Raw genomic sequence first — 16,547 nt, 5'->3', positions numbered from 1 at the left:
AGTTTAAACCAGAGTGTAGAACATCACTGTTGGGCAGATGCTCAGAACTCTGGTGCTGTTCTGAATAGTTCCGTAAAAATACCACCAGAACACAGCAGAAGAACAGCCCCCTAATACTCAAAGCTAACGAGATGCAAATGTAGGTGCGCTCATAGTATTAAGCATTAGGGATTTCAGTGGGAGGATTGTGCTTGTTGCGTGTGCAGAGAAGTTCCGGGGTAAGCTCAGCTCCTATGCGCATGCACTTGGCAAAGCCCGAACATGAATCACATATTGGTGTCTGTTTTCTGAGGCCTAAATATTAAGCGGTTTTAAATTTATGTATTTACTAGTAAAAAAGGCCTGTTTCTGAGACCAATGAAACGGACGCTAGTAAGGTATTTGTTTTCTGCAATTAATGTTTTGAACGGGATATTTAGGATAATTGTGTTGTCATGATTGTAAGCTCGCTTGAGCAGGGACTGTCCTTCCCCTTGTCTAAACTTGTACAGCGCTGCGTAACCCTGGCAGCGCTATAGAAATGCTAAGTAGTAGTAGTAGTAGTAGTAATGATAATGATTAATTTACATTTTTGCGTTGTGTGTAATATTTTTTTTTTAATTTGTTTTTTTGTTCTGTTGGTTGTAATGTTATTTGGTGGCACAGTTGTTTTCTTTGTGTCCAGTGTTCTGTTAGAAATGAAATGGGCAGTGTCACAATTGTCATGTATTTTCAATTATTTATTGTAGTACTCTGTTACGAGACAGTAAGTCTGTCAGTTACATGAAGTGAGTATGTGTGTGTCTGAGAGTGATGCATGGGAAGGAGTATGTGTGAGAGAGAGTTGATGTGTGGGTAGGGGGCATGTGTGGTGATCTGTGAGGCAGCATCACTGTGGGTGTGTCACAGAGATAGTTTGTGTGTGTGTGAAAGTGAGAGGGTTGTGTGTATGTTTTGTTTGTTTGTGTAACTTTGGTGGGGGGGTGTCTGGTGAAGTTGGAGGGGTTGGCTTTTGGGTTGTATTGTTTTTGTCTTACAGGTACAGGAGTCTTGCTAGTTTGATGGGCTTGGGGAGGGGGCGTGTTTGGCAGTCTGTAAGCCTGCATCACTGTGTGTGTGACACAGAGACTGTGTGTGAAAGTGAGAGAGGGTGGGGCGGACTGTAAGGTTGGGTGCTAGTGTCTGTGTTTTTGTGTTATTGTGTGTTTCTCACCAAGGGGGGGGAGGTGATCTGAGAGGGTGTGCATGGCGCTTGGAGGGTGGGTCAGTGTTTTTTTTTTTTTGGGGGGGGGGGGGTTGGCCATGTTGCTTGCTCGTATTACTGTGGTACTGTGGTGTGTTTTTTTTGTTTTGTTTTGTTTTTGTTGGGGGGGGGGGGTTGGGGGATGTCTCGTGCTGGCAAAGTGGGATGAAGTGTTGTGTGGCTTTGAGGGTGGTTATTGTTTCTGGGATGATATATATAGAGAGAGATGGAATGTGCATCTATCCGTGTTACGCATGAGTGTATGTGTTTGTGGGGGTTTTTTTTTGGGGGGGGGGTGGTGGTGGTTGTGTGTCTGTGTGTGTTAGTGAAAGGTCATGTGTGTCAGCTATATTGTGTGTGTGAGAGAGTGTGTATGTGTGTAACAGAGAGAGTTTGTGTGTGTGTGTAAGTGAGAGGATGGGGTGTTCACGTTCCCCCCTCCCTCTCTCCTAGTTTTGGGGGTCTCCCTCTCTCTCTCCTAGTTTTGGGGTCTCCTCCCCACCTCCCGTCCTCCCAGTTTCAGGGCCTCCCTCCTAGTTCTATGGTCGTCGTCCCTCCCTTCCTCCCTCCTTTCCATTTCCAGCCGCACTCCCTCCAAATGTGTGAAATCATCTTTACACTTACCACGTCAAAAGCAGCGTTAAAAGGCGTGCAGCCTCAGCCCTTCTCTCTGTTAACTCTGGTCCCGCCCTCTTTGCGGAAACAGGAAATGAGGGCGGGACCAGAGCTAACAGATAGAAAAGGGCCAAGCCTGCACGCCTTGGGGCGGCGACCTTGGGGGTGCGTGGCATGGCGGCAGGGGCGGGGCCTCATGCTGATGTCGGTCGACCTGGGGGTGTTGCGTTGTGGCGAGGGCGGCAGGGGCGGGACCTCATGCTGCTGTTCGACCTGGGGAGGCATGGCGTTGCGGCGGGGGCGGCAGGGGCGGGGCTTCGTGCTGTTGACGTACCTGGAACTACATGATGCCGGTCTAGTAGCTGGAGCCAGAGAGCCTCAGCCACGAAGTCAGCTTCAGAATGTTGGAGGTACGTTTTATTATATAGGATTTATTAGCTTGGACGCTTATATTTGATTACAGGAAACAGACACCAATGTGTGCTTTCACTTTTGGGTCTGCTATGACTCGCGCATATTCGTTTCTCATAACCAGCACTTAAGGGCTTGCACGGGTCTCCTTCTGTCTCTAAAAGCAATCAAAACTGGCAGATTTTGAAGAAAGAATCATGAGAAATCCTCTCTTCCAACACTCTAATGCCTGCTCCAACCTGGCATTATTTTTTGCAGCGGTAAGGCAGCTTTGTTTTGGGCGCTCTTTTCTGAGCATTGGAGAAGAATACAAAATGACCTCATTTACATAAGCTTGAGTACATTGGCTTGCTACTTGCGCTGTTTGTTTGCACGCTTATTCGTTCCCGCGCTTCAGGCCTCCGAACATTCTATTTGGGTAAATACGGGCACTAGTCCGGCGCTGTGGCCTCTAGCGCCCTCATTTACTTTTGAGCAGCCTATGAGAAGACTCAGAATTCTTGAACCAAAATCTTCTTTAATGCAGTAAACAAACAAGGAAAATAGCTTAGTTCAGATGAGCTGGACGAGAGTTTGTGCCTTGCAAATTGGGAGTCTGTTATTAACCAGCTCTCTGTCCATTCAAGAGAGAAGCTGGGAGGAATTGAATAACACACTGAGATTAATGCTGTTTACACTTTTACACTGATGCAGTCTTGATAGAGTCACAGTAGGTTGAAAGGATCCTACAACAGAATACAGCACAGGCAGTTTCATTGCCATAAGCTTATCCATATTCAAAGCATAAAGACTCCCAGTATGAGTGGCAAGATATATCCCTAGATATCAGAAGATTGCTATGGAACTTTGTAGGTCTAAGTGCTTTGAAAATATGCCTCCACTTAACCTGATAATGAAAATAAGCACTCACAAGGGACAGTTGTAGCTGGTGTTGCTAAGTGTTTTCTAGCTAATCGAGCAGTGACTGGATGTGACACTTCATGTTTCTTCCACCCATTCCCTATCACTCTTTCCTTCCCGAGCCTTGTTACCCAGTTGTTCTAATCTCTCTTCCCCCTCCACCCCTCTCTGTCTCCAGTCCCTATCCAGCATCTGCCTTTTCCCCCAATGACCCAGTCTTCCCAGCTCAACACCAATGTGTCTCTCTCCTCTCCATCCCACCCAGCTTCTCTCCCTCTCTTCCTTTCTCCCAGTGTGGGTTCAGCATTTGATTCCCTCTTCTGGTTTGGCATCTCTTTTTTTCCCCCCTTCCTTTCGCTCCAGTCCCTCTAGTTTGCACCTCTCTCCCTTCCCTCCACCCCCCCACCTAATGGTCCAGCACTTCCACCTTACATTATCAAGCCTGCTCTGGTGCATTCCCCCTCATAAACAGCAAGGAAGATGCAAAAATGCTGGACCTGCAGTATGGGGCAGGGAGTGGAGGGAAGGAAGAGAGGTGCTGGCCCCATGGGAGGGAAGAGACGAGAGCGAGGGATGCCATATCTTGGGTGACCGGGGTGCACCATTTCTGTGTGGGCCTCAGACAAAAGTGGGTGGGGGGACTGGGCCTACCCATTGTCACACCCTTGGGTCTGTCACCAGCAGTGGCAGGCAGTGGCCTTGGTGGCATAGGAGGCAACAGCTTCAACGGCAGCAGGCACAGTGGCATTGGCGGTCCTAGCATTCTTCCCAATAGCAGCCCATTGGCTCCATGGTGAGACCTTCAGGCATCAGCGGCCCCAGCATTCTTCCCAATAACAGCCCATTGGCTCCATAGTGACCTCCAGGCAAACAGCCAATCCCCGAGGCTCTTGTAGATGACGCACTTGGAATGCTGAGTCTGGAGTCACAGCAAGTAAGTACTGTTGGGGAGGATATGTCAGATGCATGAGCATGGGAATGCTGTGATTAACTAATCATGATTAATTTTTGTAATCATGATTAGTGAATAAATCGATAATCATAGCGTTAAACACGATTAAGATGCAGCCTTACTTATTATGGCTGCTGCCTCACTACTAATCTTGTTCTGCACACCCAACTGGGTATTCTTTCTCGAGAAATCAACTTTTCATATCCTTAGCCTAAAATTCATATTCAACATTTGTAGAACAGAGAATTCTTGGCTTTAAGATCTGACTGAACATTGCCATGTTGTTTTTTGCTGGAAACATAGACCGTCTCTTTGATTTTTCAATTGCTGATTTATTCTTTAACCTGGCTCTTCTGCTACTACTTTCATTATTTTTGTGCCAGAACACCCAGGTCTGGAGGATAGGGGGAAGGAACAGAGAGAGAGATGACAGCAAGGAAAACTAGTTGGCAAAGAGAGAAAGCAGGGAGCTGAAACTACTGGACAGGAAAAGGGATTCAAATTTAAGTTGCTGCAAGAGAGAAAGCTGAGGTGGGTGGAACCTTGAGAGTGATATTAGGAAGGTGAAGTCTGAGGAGGGAAAAGGCTGGGTGGAGTTTGAAGCTTAGGGGAGGAGTCAGGCAAAAAAGTTACAAATAAAAGTTATGCACTTTTAAAACATTGTTTGCAGAGGGGTTTTTTTTTCAGTTTTTTCACAGAATCCGCCCGGGAATAACCAGTATAAGGGAATCTCTATCTAGGCTTTCCTCCAAAAATGTGCTTGCAGGTGCCATGTGCTCATTGGCCATAAGCTCTACATTCTGTTTAAAAATTGTCTTATCTGTAAGCAGTCCAAACGGTGGTAAAAGATGGCCTGTGGTGGCGTTGGTGCGTGGGCTTTCCATACGCTAAGGTCACCTTTTACCACCACCGGTTAAAGTGACTTTTTCCATAGGAGGCAGTAAATGGCCGTGTGGTAATTAAATAATTGCCGTGCGGCCATTCATAGGAGACAGTGAGGGCTCCGGTGGTAATTGGGCAGTGCACGCTGGGCACACCTTCCTGAACTAGAAAATGAAAGTGTATTTTGTAGCGCCGGAAGTGGCACGCAGGAAAGCGGAACTACCGCTGGGCTCCCAGGCGAGCCCGACAGTAAGGCCGATTCACCGTGCACCAAGCCATCGCTGGCTTTACTGCCCTTTTGTAAAAAGGCCTCTTAATTGCATCAGCTCCAGAGTGTGAATAATGCTCTGAGTCAGATTGGAAGACTTTGTAATTCTTTTTCTCCTATGTTTTTTTCAGTTGGTGCCATTATCTCCCATTCGTGTTTCCAGCAGCCGTCTTCATCAAATTAAACAGGTAAAAGCATATTACCCTTTTCCTGTTGATAACCTTTACGATTTGAGGAAGTTCTGAGCAACATTTTAAAACTGTTTGATTCACAAAGTGGCAGATATGCAGTGTTGAAAACTGAAATCCTCTGTTCATTATCTAAGCATGCTGGATTGGTGGCTTTAGTTCAGACCTCTGCCCTGGGCTAGAAGGTCCATTTTTTAAGGGGAAAAGTGTTTCTGATATTTTTGTCTTTGATACATTTATTTATTTATTTGTAGCATTTGTATCCCACATTTTCCCACCTATTTGCAGGCTCAATGTGGCTTACATTTTCCTTAATGGTGATCACCAATTTCTGAAGAGAAATACATATTTAAGGTGAAGGAGACAGAGATGCCAGTGAGTGGGAATTGTAAGACTGACTTGTATGATGAACCATCTGGATTTTATTGCGATTATTTGGAACGTCCAGATAAAGATCAAATGGAGACCATTTTGTGTTCAGATGCAACTTGTGTTTATACCTATTTTCACTTACAGTGCACATTAACAACACATTTTCTGTGATTCTCAGATAATTAACATTCTGTGAAAGGAAGATTATATCCAGCAGGAGAATATTTCTCAGTATTCAAAGCAGGTCATGAAATTTCCAATTCTCAGTTCATCAATGACAAGTTGAATTGAGTTTGATGTAAGGCAATATGTGCTAATCTAAGGTATTGACACATCTAGCTACCTTTCTTCTGCCCTGACAAGAAGTAAAGAAGGATGAGTACTGGTTAGGAAGATAAGTCCCAGGACCTGTTATCCCATTTTTCTCTTGGGTTACAGGACCCTTTGTACCTGCAGGCCAGTAACATGTTCAGTGTTGGATTACCTAATAAGCATAGCAGGAAAGCTCTGAGAGGCCTAAAGGTTAGAGAGTTTCTTACTCCTGTAGTTTGACTGTTATATTGATATAAACAAAAGGCTAGTACGTAGTTAATTTGGTCCTTACACTACTTCTGTTGTGCATTTGGCTTCCACTCCTGAAAGTCTTGATACCTGCTAATGGATGTATGGTACAGTTTTGTTTACATGCACATTATATGTTGTTATGCAGCCATATAACCCACATAGCTCTTGCTTCTTTGAGGAAGGGTCTCTTATGTCTTCCTGCCGAGGGTTCCCAGAGGGTCCTAATTTGCCACTGAGTGTGCTTTGGTCTTTGTTGCTACTGCTTCACCACAGTTTCTAAGTGGAGAAGGTGCGACTGTTGGACCTGAAATTCCATGAACTAAGAGTCAAATGATGACTGGGTCAAATTTCAGATTTTTTAATTAAAAAAAAAATGCATTCAGCATCCATTGAGGACCAATGAAGACACTAGTATGAATATCTGCGAATGGGACAGGGAGCACAGGAAATGTAGAAGATTTTCTTCAGTAATGCTGTTTCTTAATTTTTGTTGAATGTTTTGAGAAAAGCAGTTAGACTTGTTAATAAAGTGTTGCATGTGCTAATTATAACCAGGAATCAATAAGAAGGTAATCTAATAGGGGACACCTAGTTAAATTGCCTTTTAAGGCTCCTATGTGAAGACTATTTTATAATGGCAAGTAGATGCTTTCTCTTCTCTTCATAAAATAGCAGCATATGTGGCAGCCACGAACATTTATGCCACAGCTTAGAGCTGGTGTAAATGTTTGCGCCAATGTTTGTCAATATTTTATAATCTACATTCATATTTGCATGCTCTACCCACACTGCCAAAATTCCACCCCCTGGGTGTGCCCACTGGCACACATCAACAGTTCAAAGTGCTTACTTTTGCACTGATCTGTATTTTTAGAAGAGGTCATTTACGTGCTTATGTGGCCACATGTAAATGACTAAAATACCACCAAAGTGGGTGCATGCTTTACCACTTAAAGTACACACCCCTTCATAAAATTACCCTCCATGTGTGCTGTTATTGGATAATTACCTGAGGTGTGGCACGCCCATTTTTCCATCAAGGAGCAGGACTGAGTCAGACACACAAATGACTGAAGCCATTAGATGTTGCCAAGATGGGGCAGCAATCCCAGAGCACAAAACTTAATTCCAAGTTGTGCAGCCCTTCCCGCATGCAGCAGGCTCCTCAGTATTATTTTTTTCGGCTCTGCTGAACAGATACAGTACAAAGCCCTCCTGAAAAAATTTATTTTTCATTCCATATGTCTCCAAAGTCAGGGTTTAGACCCTGCTTGTAATGTGGCAGAAAGATTAGGATTTCAACATGCCTTCAAAGTGCTTAATCTGCTTAGGAACGGATCACAACCAGAGTGAATGCAAGCATTGTTCCTTTATGTCTCCACAACCACTATGAGGTGAAGAGAAGACTAATTCAAATCCAGAAGGATCAAAAAAGGATCTCTTTTGTAGAAGTCTGGATGCTCTGTACACATAAGTCAAGAATCTTCTATAGAACTACTCACTGCACAGTGGCTTAAAAAATCCAGTTGCCTGAGGGGGACTGCCAGATACAACTTGAACTAACTCGTCCTGCCTCGGAGGTTCCCAGGCTCATAGCCCACATGACTTCCGAGAACTCACACAGACCTGAAGGGAAGGCAGAATGCTTAATTGATTTCCAAGTGATGGAGAAGTGAAAGCATGCCAGCACTGTCTTTCCAGTTTCTAAATGTTAGTGACTGGATCTTAGCACTTCGCAGAAGCTACAGTGCACATCCTTTGCAGACCACTTGGATATCCTGGACAGAGTGCAAGACCTCTTCAGTACAGATAACACTGCTTCTGTACATTCCTCACCAGATCTTCAGCAGCCTTCTGCGCCACAGCACATGCTATCTACTCCAGAGCTGGTCACTGTAGCAGACAAATTTCCATTTGTTTCCTTTCCTCTTCTGGAGCAGTCAAATTCTTTCTTGCAAACATGCTCAATGTGATTTTGAAGGGGTTTTTGCAAGGACTTGTCCAATCTCCAGTACCCAAATCATGGTAGGATGCCTTCTAATTTAGCAGGAGTTATTTGAGTGCAGAGGAATACTCAGTTTTCTCAATATAAGTAGGCTTCGTTGTCTACCTCAGATTGAGAGCCAGAACCAGGACACTACCATCTTTCTGTTCTGGATCCAATCTTTTTCTCAAGTGGAAGGTTCTCAGAGCAACTGAACACCCATCTGAACTCACCTGAAGATGCAGAGGACTAGTCCACAGGAATTCCTTCTGACCCCTCTCTTTTCCCATCTGGATATTCCATACGAGGGTATCTCTTAACTGAAATTTGTACATTTCAACTGCAACAAAAGTTGAAGCCACATGCAGATGTTTTTAGCCTTCTAAAGTTCATAGAGACACATAGGGGCTACAGTGGCAAGGTTAAAGGATCAGTAGTTCCATATTTGGTAGACTCCTCTCTCTGCACAGAAGATGGACATAAAATATAATGTCTAACCAACTCCTGGTTTTACTAAGGGCCAGCTCTCACACTAATCCAGTGGTTCTCTCAACCTTTCTTCTGTTGTAACACACTTAATAGATAATGTTCATATGAATACTATAATTCTTGGCTAAACAAACAAAAAAAAGACTAAAAACATTTGATTAATTTTCTTAACACAATTTTTTTCATTTTTACAAACTTACTGAAATAAATTTTTTGCTTACTTAATCATTAAGAAATCTAGAACTGATGTAGTACACACAGCTTTTTGATACAAGGATGAATGGTAGACAAATTCACATTAAGCTTAATACAACAATAAATAGCTGTTACCCATTCTGGAATCTATAAAGAATAGAGCAGCTTGCCTTACAAAAAAATATATATTTAAAATCTGGTGTCACCTCAGTAACAGCAACACAAAATCCCTCCACCTCCAGATATTTTGTGAAATTACACAAAACCCTGTAAATAAGCTACTCAAAACCTATGCAGCCAACCTCTCATACCATAACAGCACTACCGCTCAGGAAAGAAATATCAAGAACTGTACCTTTGAAGAAGCAGCATAGCATATATCGGAAAAGTCAAATGTTGGACGGCTATAGATCCTTACACAGAACTACATGATAGCAAAATCCCTTGCCTTAAGTCACACATGCAGAACACATACCCAACCATCATCTATTACAAAATAAAAGACCAAAAATTAGAAATTGAAACCCTGAAAAGCCATAATCTGTCATGAGTACAAAACAGGAGAAATAAAAATAGCAATGTATTTCCTCCTGTACGGAACAGGATACAAAACATATTCTCAAAGCTGATGTTCTTTCAATGAAAACAATTTTTTATTCTTGTATGGGCAATTAATTTTTCCAATCAGGGTGGTCCTAGTCTCTTTCTTCTCCCTTTCATTGGTCTTCTCCTAAATTTGTTTCCAAAGTGTCCTTTTAATTTTTCTTTTTTTTTTCTTCCTTCCTTCCCTGTATCTGTCTCTGGCAATTGCCATTCATTTTTCTGCCCCATTTCTCGTCTATGCTTCTCTGTTCACTCATAGCTAGATTTCACTCTCCTTTCCCACCTCTCCACCCTCCAGGTCTCAATCCTTTTTTTTTTTTTTACCTACCTACTAGCTTTCCATCATCCAGTGTCTCTCCTCTCCACAGCTGGTTCCATCATCTCTCAGCTTTGTATTTCTTTGTATTTCAGGCAGTCCCTAGAACTCCTAGAACCCCATTCTTCTATAGTCAACTACCTCCCCAGCCCTTATCTATCTTTTTCTGCCTGTCTTCCCTCTCATCAGTTTCTCTTCCATTCTTTTCATTCATTCCCTCCCTAGCCACCAGTCCTTTCCTCTGTCTCTTGCCCTCTATTTAGATTCCCATACAGGAAACCCACAGACAAATGCAGCTACCTCAGAACTCCAGCTTTCACCCTTCACATACAAAGAAAATCCATTATTCACAGCCAAGCCACAAGATACCACCATATCTGCTCTGACCTAGGAGACAGAGATAGGCACCACAAAATTACAGAGCACATCTGAGGACATGGATTACTGAGACCGAGTCAGCACGGCTTTTGTGTGGGGAAATCTTGCTTGACCAATTTACTTCAATTCTTTGAAGGAGTAAACAAACATGTGGACAAAGGGGAGCCGGTTGATATTGTGTATCTGGATTTTCAAAAGGCGTTTGACAAGGTACCTCATGAAAGGCTACAGAGGAAATTGGAGGGTCATGGGATAGGAGGAAAAGTCCTATTGTGGATTAAAAACTGGTTAAAGGATAGGAAACAGAGAGTGGGGTTAAATGGGCAGTATTCACAATGGAGAAGGGTAGTTAGTGGGGTTCCTCAGGGGTCTGTGCTAGGACCGCTGCTTTTTAATATATTTATAAATGATTTAGAGATGGGAGTAACTAGCGAGGTAATTAAATTTGCTGATGACACAAAGTTATTCAAAGTCGTTAACTCGCGACAGGATTGTGAAAAAATTACAAGAGGACCTTACGAGACTGGGAGACTGGGCGGCTAAATGGCAGATGACGTTTAATGTGAGCAAGTGCAAGGTGATGCATGTGGGGAAAAAGAACCCGAATTATAGCTACGTCATGCAAGGTTCCACGTTAGGAGTTACGGACCAAGAAAGGGATCTGGGTGTCGTTGTCGATAACACACTGAAACCTTCTGCTCAGTGTGCTGCTGCGGCTAGGAAAGCGAATAGAATGTTGGGTATTATTAGGAAGGGTATGGAAAACAGGTGTGAGGATGTTATAATGCCTTTGTATCACTGCATGGTGCGACCGCACCTTGAGTATTGTGTTCAATTCTGGTCGCTGCATCTCAAGAAAGATAAAGTAGAATTGGAAAAGGTGCAGCGAAGGGCGACTTAAATGATAGCGGGGATGGGACGACTTCCCTATGAAGAAAGACTAAGGAGGCTAGGGCTATTCAGCTTGGAGAAGAGACGGCTGAGGGGAGACATGATAGAGGTATATAAAATAATGAGTGGAGTGGAACAGGTGGATGTGAAGCGTCTGTTCACGCTTTCCAAAAATACTAGGACTAGGGGGCATGCAATTAAACTACAGTGTAGTAAATTTAAAACAAATCGGAGAAAATTTTTCTTCACCCAACGTGTAATTAAACTCTGGAATTCATTGCCGGAAAATGTGGTGGAGGCGGTTAGCTTAGCAGAGTTTAAAAAGGGGTTGGACGGTTTCCTAAAGGACAAGTCCATAAACCGCTACTAAACAGACTTGGAAAAATCCAAATTCCAGGAATAACATGTATAGAATGTTTGTACGTTTGGGAAGCTTGCCAGGTGCCCTTGGCCTGGATTGGCCGCTGTCGTGGACAAGATGCTGGACTCGATGGACCCTTGGTCTTTTCCCAGTATGGCATTACTTATGTACTTATCCTTCAAACAGGTTATAACCCCAAAATAATCTCAAGAATATTGCCTCCTCCCTCAAAGCACCCAGGGAAAATCTGCTACAGTACAAGGAAAAGAAAGCCACGTACAGAATCCCCCTTATAATGACATACAACGTAGAGCTAGAAAAACTGAGGAAAATCATAAGAGATCTGCAGCCAGTACTCCAGTAGGATGAATTACTGAAAGAGATATTTCCATCCCCACCAGTGCTGGCCTTCCGACAGCCACCCAATTTAAAACACAAGATAGTGAGAAGCAAGATCTCAACAGAAACCAAAAAAGAAGAGAATGGCACACATCCTTGCAATATATCCAGCTGCAAACTATGCCAATACATTTCACAGGACCCCACAGTCATTCACAAAGGAAAAATATTCAACATAAAGGAATCCTTCACATGCTCATCTTCCAATGTAGTATACAGTGGGGGAAATAAGTATTTGATCCCTTGCTGATTTTGTAAGTTTGCCCACTGACAAAGACATGAGCAGCCCATAATTGAAGGGTAGGTTATTGGTAACAGTGAGAGATAGCACATCACAAATTAAATCCGGAAAATCACATTGTGGAAAGTATATGAATTTATTTGCATTCTGCAGAGGGAAATAAGTATTTAATCCCTCTGGCAAACAAGACCTAATACTTGGTGGCAAAACCCTTGTTGGCAAGCACAGCGGTCAGACGTCTTCTGTAGTTGATGATGAGGTTTGCACACATGTCAGGAGGAATTTTGGTCCACTCCTCTTTGCAGATCATCTCTAAATCATTAAGAGTTCTGGGCTGTCGCTTGGCAACTCGCATCTTCAGCTCCCTCCATAAGTTTTCAATGGGATTAAGGTCTGGTGACTGGCTAGGCCACTCCATGACCCTAATGTGCTTCTTCCTGAGCCACTCCTTTGTTGCCTTGGCTGTATGTTTTGGGTCATTGTCGTGCTGGAAGACCCAGCCACGACCCATTTTTAAGGCCCTGGCGGAGGGAAGGAGGTTGTCACTCAGAATTGTACGGTACATGGCCCCATCCATTCTCCCATTGATGCGGTGAAGTAGTCCTGTGCCCTTAGCAGAGAAACACCCCCAAAACATAACATTTCCACCTCCATGCTTGACAGTGGGGACGGTGTTCTTTGGGTCATAGGCAGCATTTCTCTTCCTCCAAACACAGCGAGTTGAGTTCATGCCAAAGAGCTCAATTTTTGTCTCATCTGACCACAGCACCTTCTCCCAATCACTCTCGGCATCATCCAGGTGTTCACTGGCAAACTTCAGACGGGCCGTCACATGTGCCTTCCGGAGCAGGGGGACCTTGCGGGCACTGCAGGATTGCAATCCGTTATGTCGTAATGTGTTACCAATGGTTTTCGTGGTGACAGTGGTCCCAGCTGCCTTGAGATCATTGACAAGTTCCCCCCTTGTAGTTGTAGGCTGATTTCTAACCTTCCTCATGATCAAGGATACCCCACGAGGTGAGATTTTGCGTGGAGCCCCAGATCTTTGTCGATTGACAGTCATTTTGTACTTCTTCCATTTTCTTACTATGGCACCAACAGTTGTCTCCTTCTCGCCCAGCGTCTTACTGATGGTTTTGTAGCCCATTCCAGCCTTGTGCAGGTGTATGATCTTGTCCCTGACATCCTTAGACAGCTCCTTGCTCTTGGCCATTTTGTAGAGGTTAGAGTCTGACTGATTCACTGAGTCTGTGGACAGGTGTCTTTCATACAGGTGACCATTGCCGACAGCTGTCTGTCATGCAGGTAACGAGTTGATTTGGAGCATCTACCTGGTCTGTAGGGGCCAGATCTCTTACTGGTTGGTGGGGGATCAAATACTTATTTCCCTCTGCAGAATGCAAATAAATTCATATACTTTCCACAATGTGATTTTCCGGATTTAATTTGTGATGTGCTATCTCTCACTGTTACCAATAACCTACCCTTCAATTATGGGCTGCTCATGTCTTTGTCAGTGGGCAAACTTACAAAATCAGCAAGGGATCAAATACTTATTTCCCCCACTGTATGTCATCCAGTGTAGAAAATATGATGAAGGGTGGTATGTTGGAGAAACAAGACAGATGCTGAAGAAGAGATTTAATTTACATAGACATCATATGAAAAATGCCAGTGCCAACCAGGAGGTTACCTCTGTGGGATAGCACTTTACAAAACCAGAACACAGTACCAATGATTTTATGGTGAGAATACTGAAAGGAAACTTTAAAACAATACAGGAACGCAAGACCTTTGATGTAAAAATGACACCCACCAGACAGGACTTAACAAAGATCTGGGTTTTCTAGCCCATTATAATCCATGAAATTCCACTGCTTTGTCACCCTCTGATCACCATGCATATCTCCCTATCCCTCATCCAACCGCCCCCCCAATCCTTTCACACTGTCACTGAAATACTTTGATGTTTCACTTATATTTTATTTATTTACAGTGGTGGAAATAAGTATTTGATCCCTTGCTGATTTTGTAAGTTTGCCCACTGACAAAGACATGAGCAGCCCATAATTGAAGGGTAGGTTATTGGTAACAGTGAGAGATAGCACATCACAAATTAAATCCGGAAAATCACATTGTGGAAAGTATATGAATTTATTTGCATTCTGCAGAGGGAAATAAGTATTTAATCCCTCTGGCAAACAAGACCTAATACTTGGTGGCAAAACCCTTGTTGGCAAGCACAGCGGTCAGACGTCTTCTGTAGTTGATGATGAGGTTTGCACATATGTCAGGAGGAATTTTGGTCCACTCCTCTTTGCAGATCATCTCTAAATCATTAAGAGTTCTGGGCTGTCGCTTGGCAACTCGCAGCTTCAGCTCCCTCCATAAGTTTTCAATGGGATTAAGGTCTGGTGACTGGCTAGGCCACTCCATGACCCTAATGTGCTTCTTCCTGAGCCACTCCTTTGTTGCCTTGGCTGTATGTTTTGGGTCATTGTCGTGCTGGAAGACCCAGCCACGACCCATTTTTAAGGCCCTGGCGGAGGGAAGGAGGTTGTCACTCAGAATTGTACGGTACATGGCCCCATCCATTCTCCCATTGATGCGGTGAAGTAGTCCTGTGCCCTTAGCAGAGAAACACCCCCAAAACATAACATTTCCACCTCCATGCTTGACAGTGGGGACGGTGTTCTTTGGGTCATAGGCAGCATTTCTCTTCCTCCAAACACGGCGAGTTGAGTTCATGCCAAAGAGCTCAATTTTTGTCTCATCTGACCACAGCACCTTCTCCCAATCACTCTCGGCATCATCCAGGTGTTCACTGGCAAACTTCAGACGGGCCGTCACATGTGCCTTCCGGAGCAGGGGGACCTTGCGGGCACTGCAGGATTGCAATCCGTTATGTCATAATGTGTTACCAATGGTTTTCGTGGTGACAGTGGTCCCAGCTGCCTTGAGATCATTGACAAGTTCCCCCCTTGTAGTTGTAGGCTGATTTCTAACCTTCCTCATGATCAAGGATACCCCACGAGGTGAGATTTTGCGTGGAGCCCCAGATCTTTGTCGATTGACAGTCATTTTGTACTTCTTCCATTTTCTTACTATGGCACCAACAGTTGTCTCCTTCTCGCCCAGCGTCTTACTGATGGTTTTGTAGCCCATTCCAGCCTTGTGCAGGTGTATGATCTTGTCCCTGACATCCTTAGACAGCTCCTTGCTCTTGGCCATTTTGTAGAGGTTAGAGTCTGACTGATTCACTGAGTCTGTGGACAGGTGTCTTTCATACAGGTGACCATTGCCGACAGCTGTCTGTCATGCAGGTAACGAGTTGATTTGGAGCATCTACCTGGTCTGTAGGGGCCAGATCTCTTACTGGTTGGTGGGGGATCAAATACTTATTTCCCTCTGCAGAATGCAAATAAATTCATATACTTTCCACAATGTGATTTTCCGGATTTAATTTGTGATGTGCTATCTCTCACTGTTACCAATAACCTACCCTTCAATTATGGGCTGCTCATGTCTTTGTCAGTGGGCAAACTTACAAAATCAGCAAGGGATCAATACTTATTTCCACCACTGTATTTATTAGGATTTATTTACTGCCTTTTGAAGGATTTCACTCAAGGCGGTGTACAGTAAGAATAAATCAAACATGAGCAATAGGCAATTACAGCAGTAAAAATATTCATATAACAATACAAAGTATGGCATAGTATAGTACATACAATGTCAACACAATACGTAATAGAACATTTTAATTGACAGTGAAGGGCATAAGCAAAGATGGAACATATAGATAGGTAAGAGAGTAAGAAGAGTTAGAAAGTAAGGTGACTAATTTAAAGAAAGTTGCGCATGAGGTCTGAGAGATGGTTAAATATTATCTCAGCTAGGGTGGGAGTGGATAAATATGTTCTGTCGCAGTATGTGCAGCCCGTGTCACTCCTTGTGTGTGTGTGAGTTAGACTAACAAGTTAGTTACTTCTTCCATTAAAGGCCTGGTTTAAGAGCCAAGCTTTCACCTGCTTCCTGAAGTAGAGAGAGTCTTGTGTTAAGCGGAGCCTTTCAGTATATATGCTGTTACTTTATCAAAATTTGCTTATTTCTGATCTACCTTCGAAAACTAATTAAAAAATGTATTAAGTTAGTCCAATAAAAAAGGTATCATCTTATTTTCTTTTCTCTGTTTTATTTTATTCAATTTCACCTTAAAAATCTTCAGAATTCTGAGCCATTTATTTGTAGCTTTCTTGCACAGAATTTTCCCATTCTAAGGCCCAAAATTTCCTGTTTTCCTCGTCAAGCTTCAA

General features: G+C 43.5%; 1 protein-coding gene across 4 annotated transcripts in view; it reads left to right on the top strand.

The window, feature by feature from the left end:
- The window catches only part of LOC115473845 (protein FAM122A-like), a 131,471-nt gene that overhangs the window by 40,056 nt on the left and 74,868 nt on the right, over window positions 1-16,547 (top strand). For all 4 annotated transcript variants that reach the window (XM_030208988.1, XM_030208987.1, XM_030208986.1 and 1 more), the window contains exon 3: window positions 5,382-5,438. In XM_030208988.1, coding sequence (XP_030064848.1) covers window positions 5,382-5,438 — 57 coding nt within the window. The remainder of the gene's footprint in view (window positions 1-5,381; window positions 5,439-16,547) is intronic.

Source organism: Microcaecilia unicolor, chromosome 7, assembly GCF_901765095.1.
Source record: "Microcaecilia unicolor chromosome 7, aMicUni1.1, whole genome shotgun sequence".
In the NCBI taxonomy this organism is placed as follows: Eukaryota; Metazoa; Chordata; class Amphibia; order Gymnophiona; family Siphonopidae; genus Microcaecilia; species Microcaecilia unicolor.
This window is presented reverse-complemented; position numbering and strand designations above follow the sequence as displayed.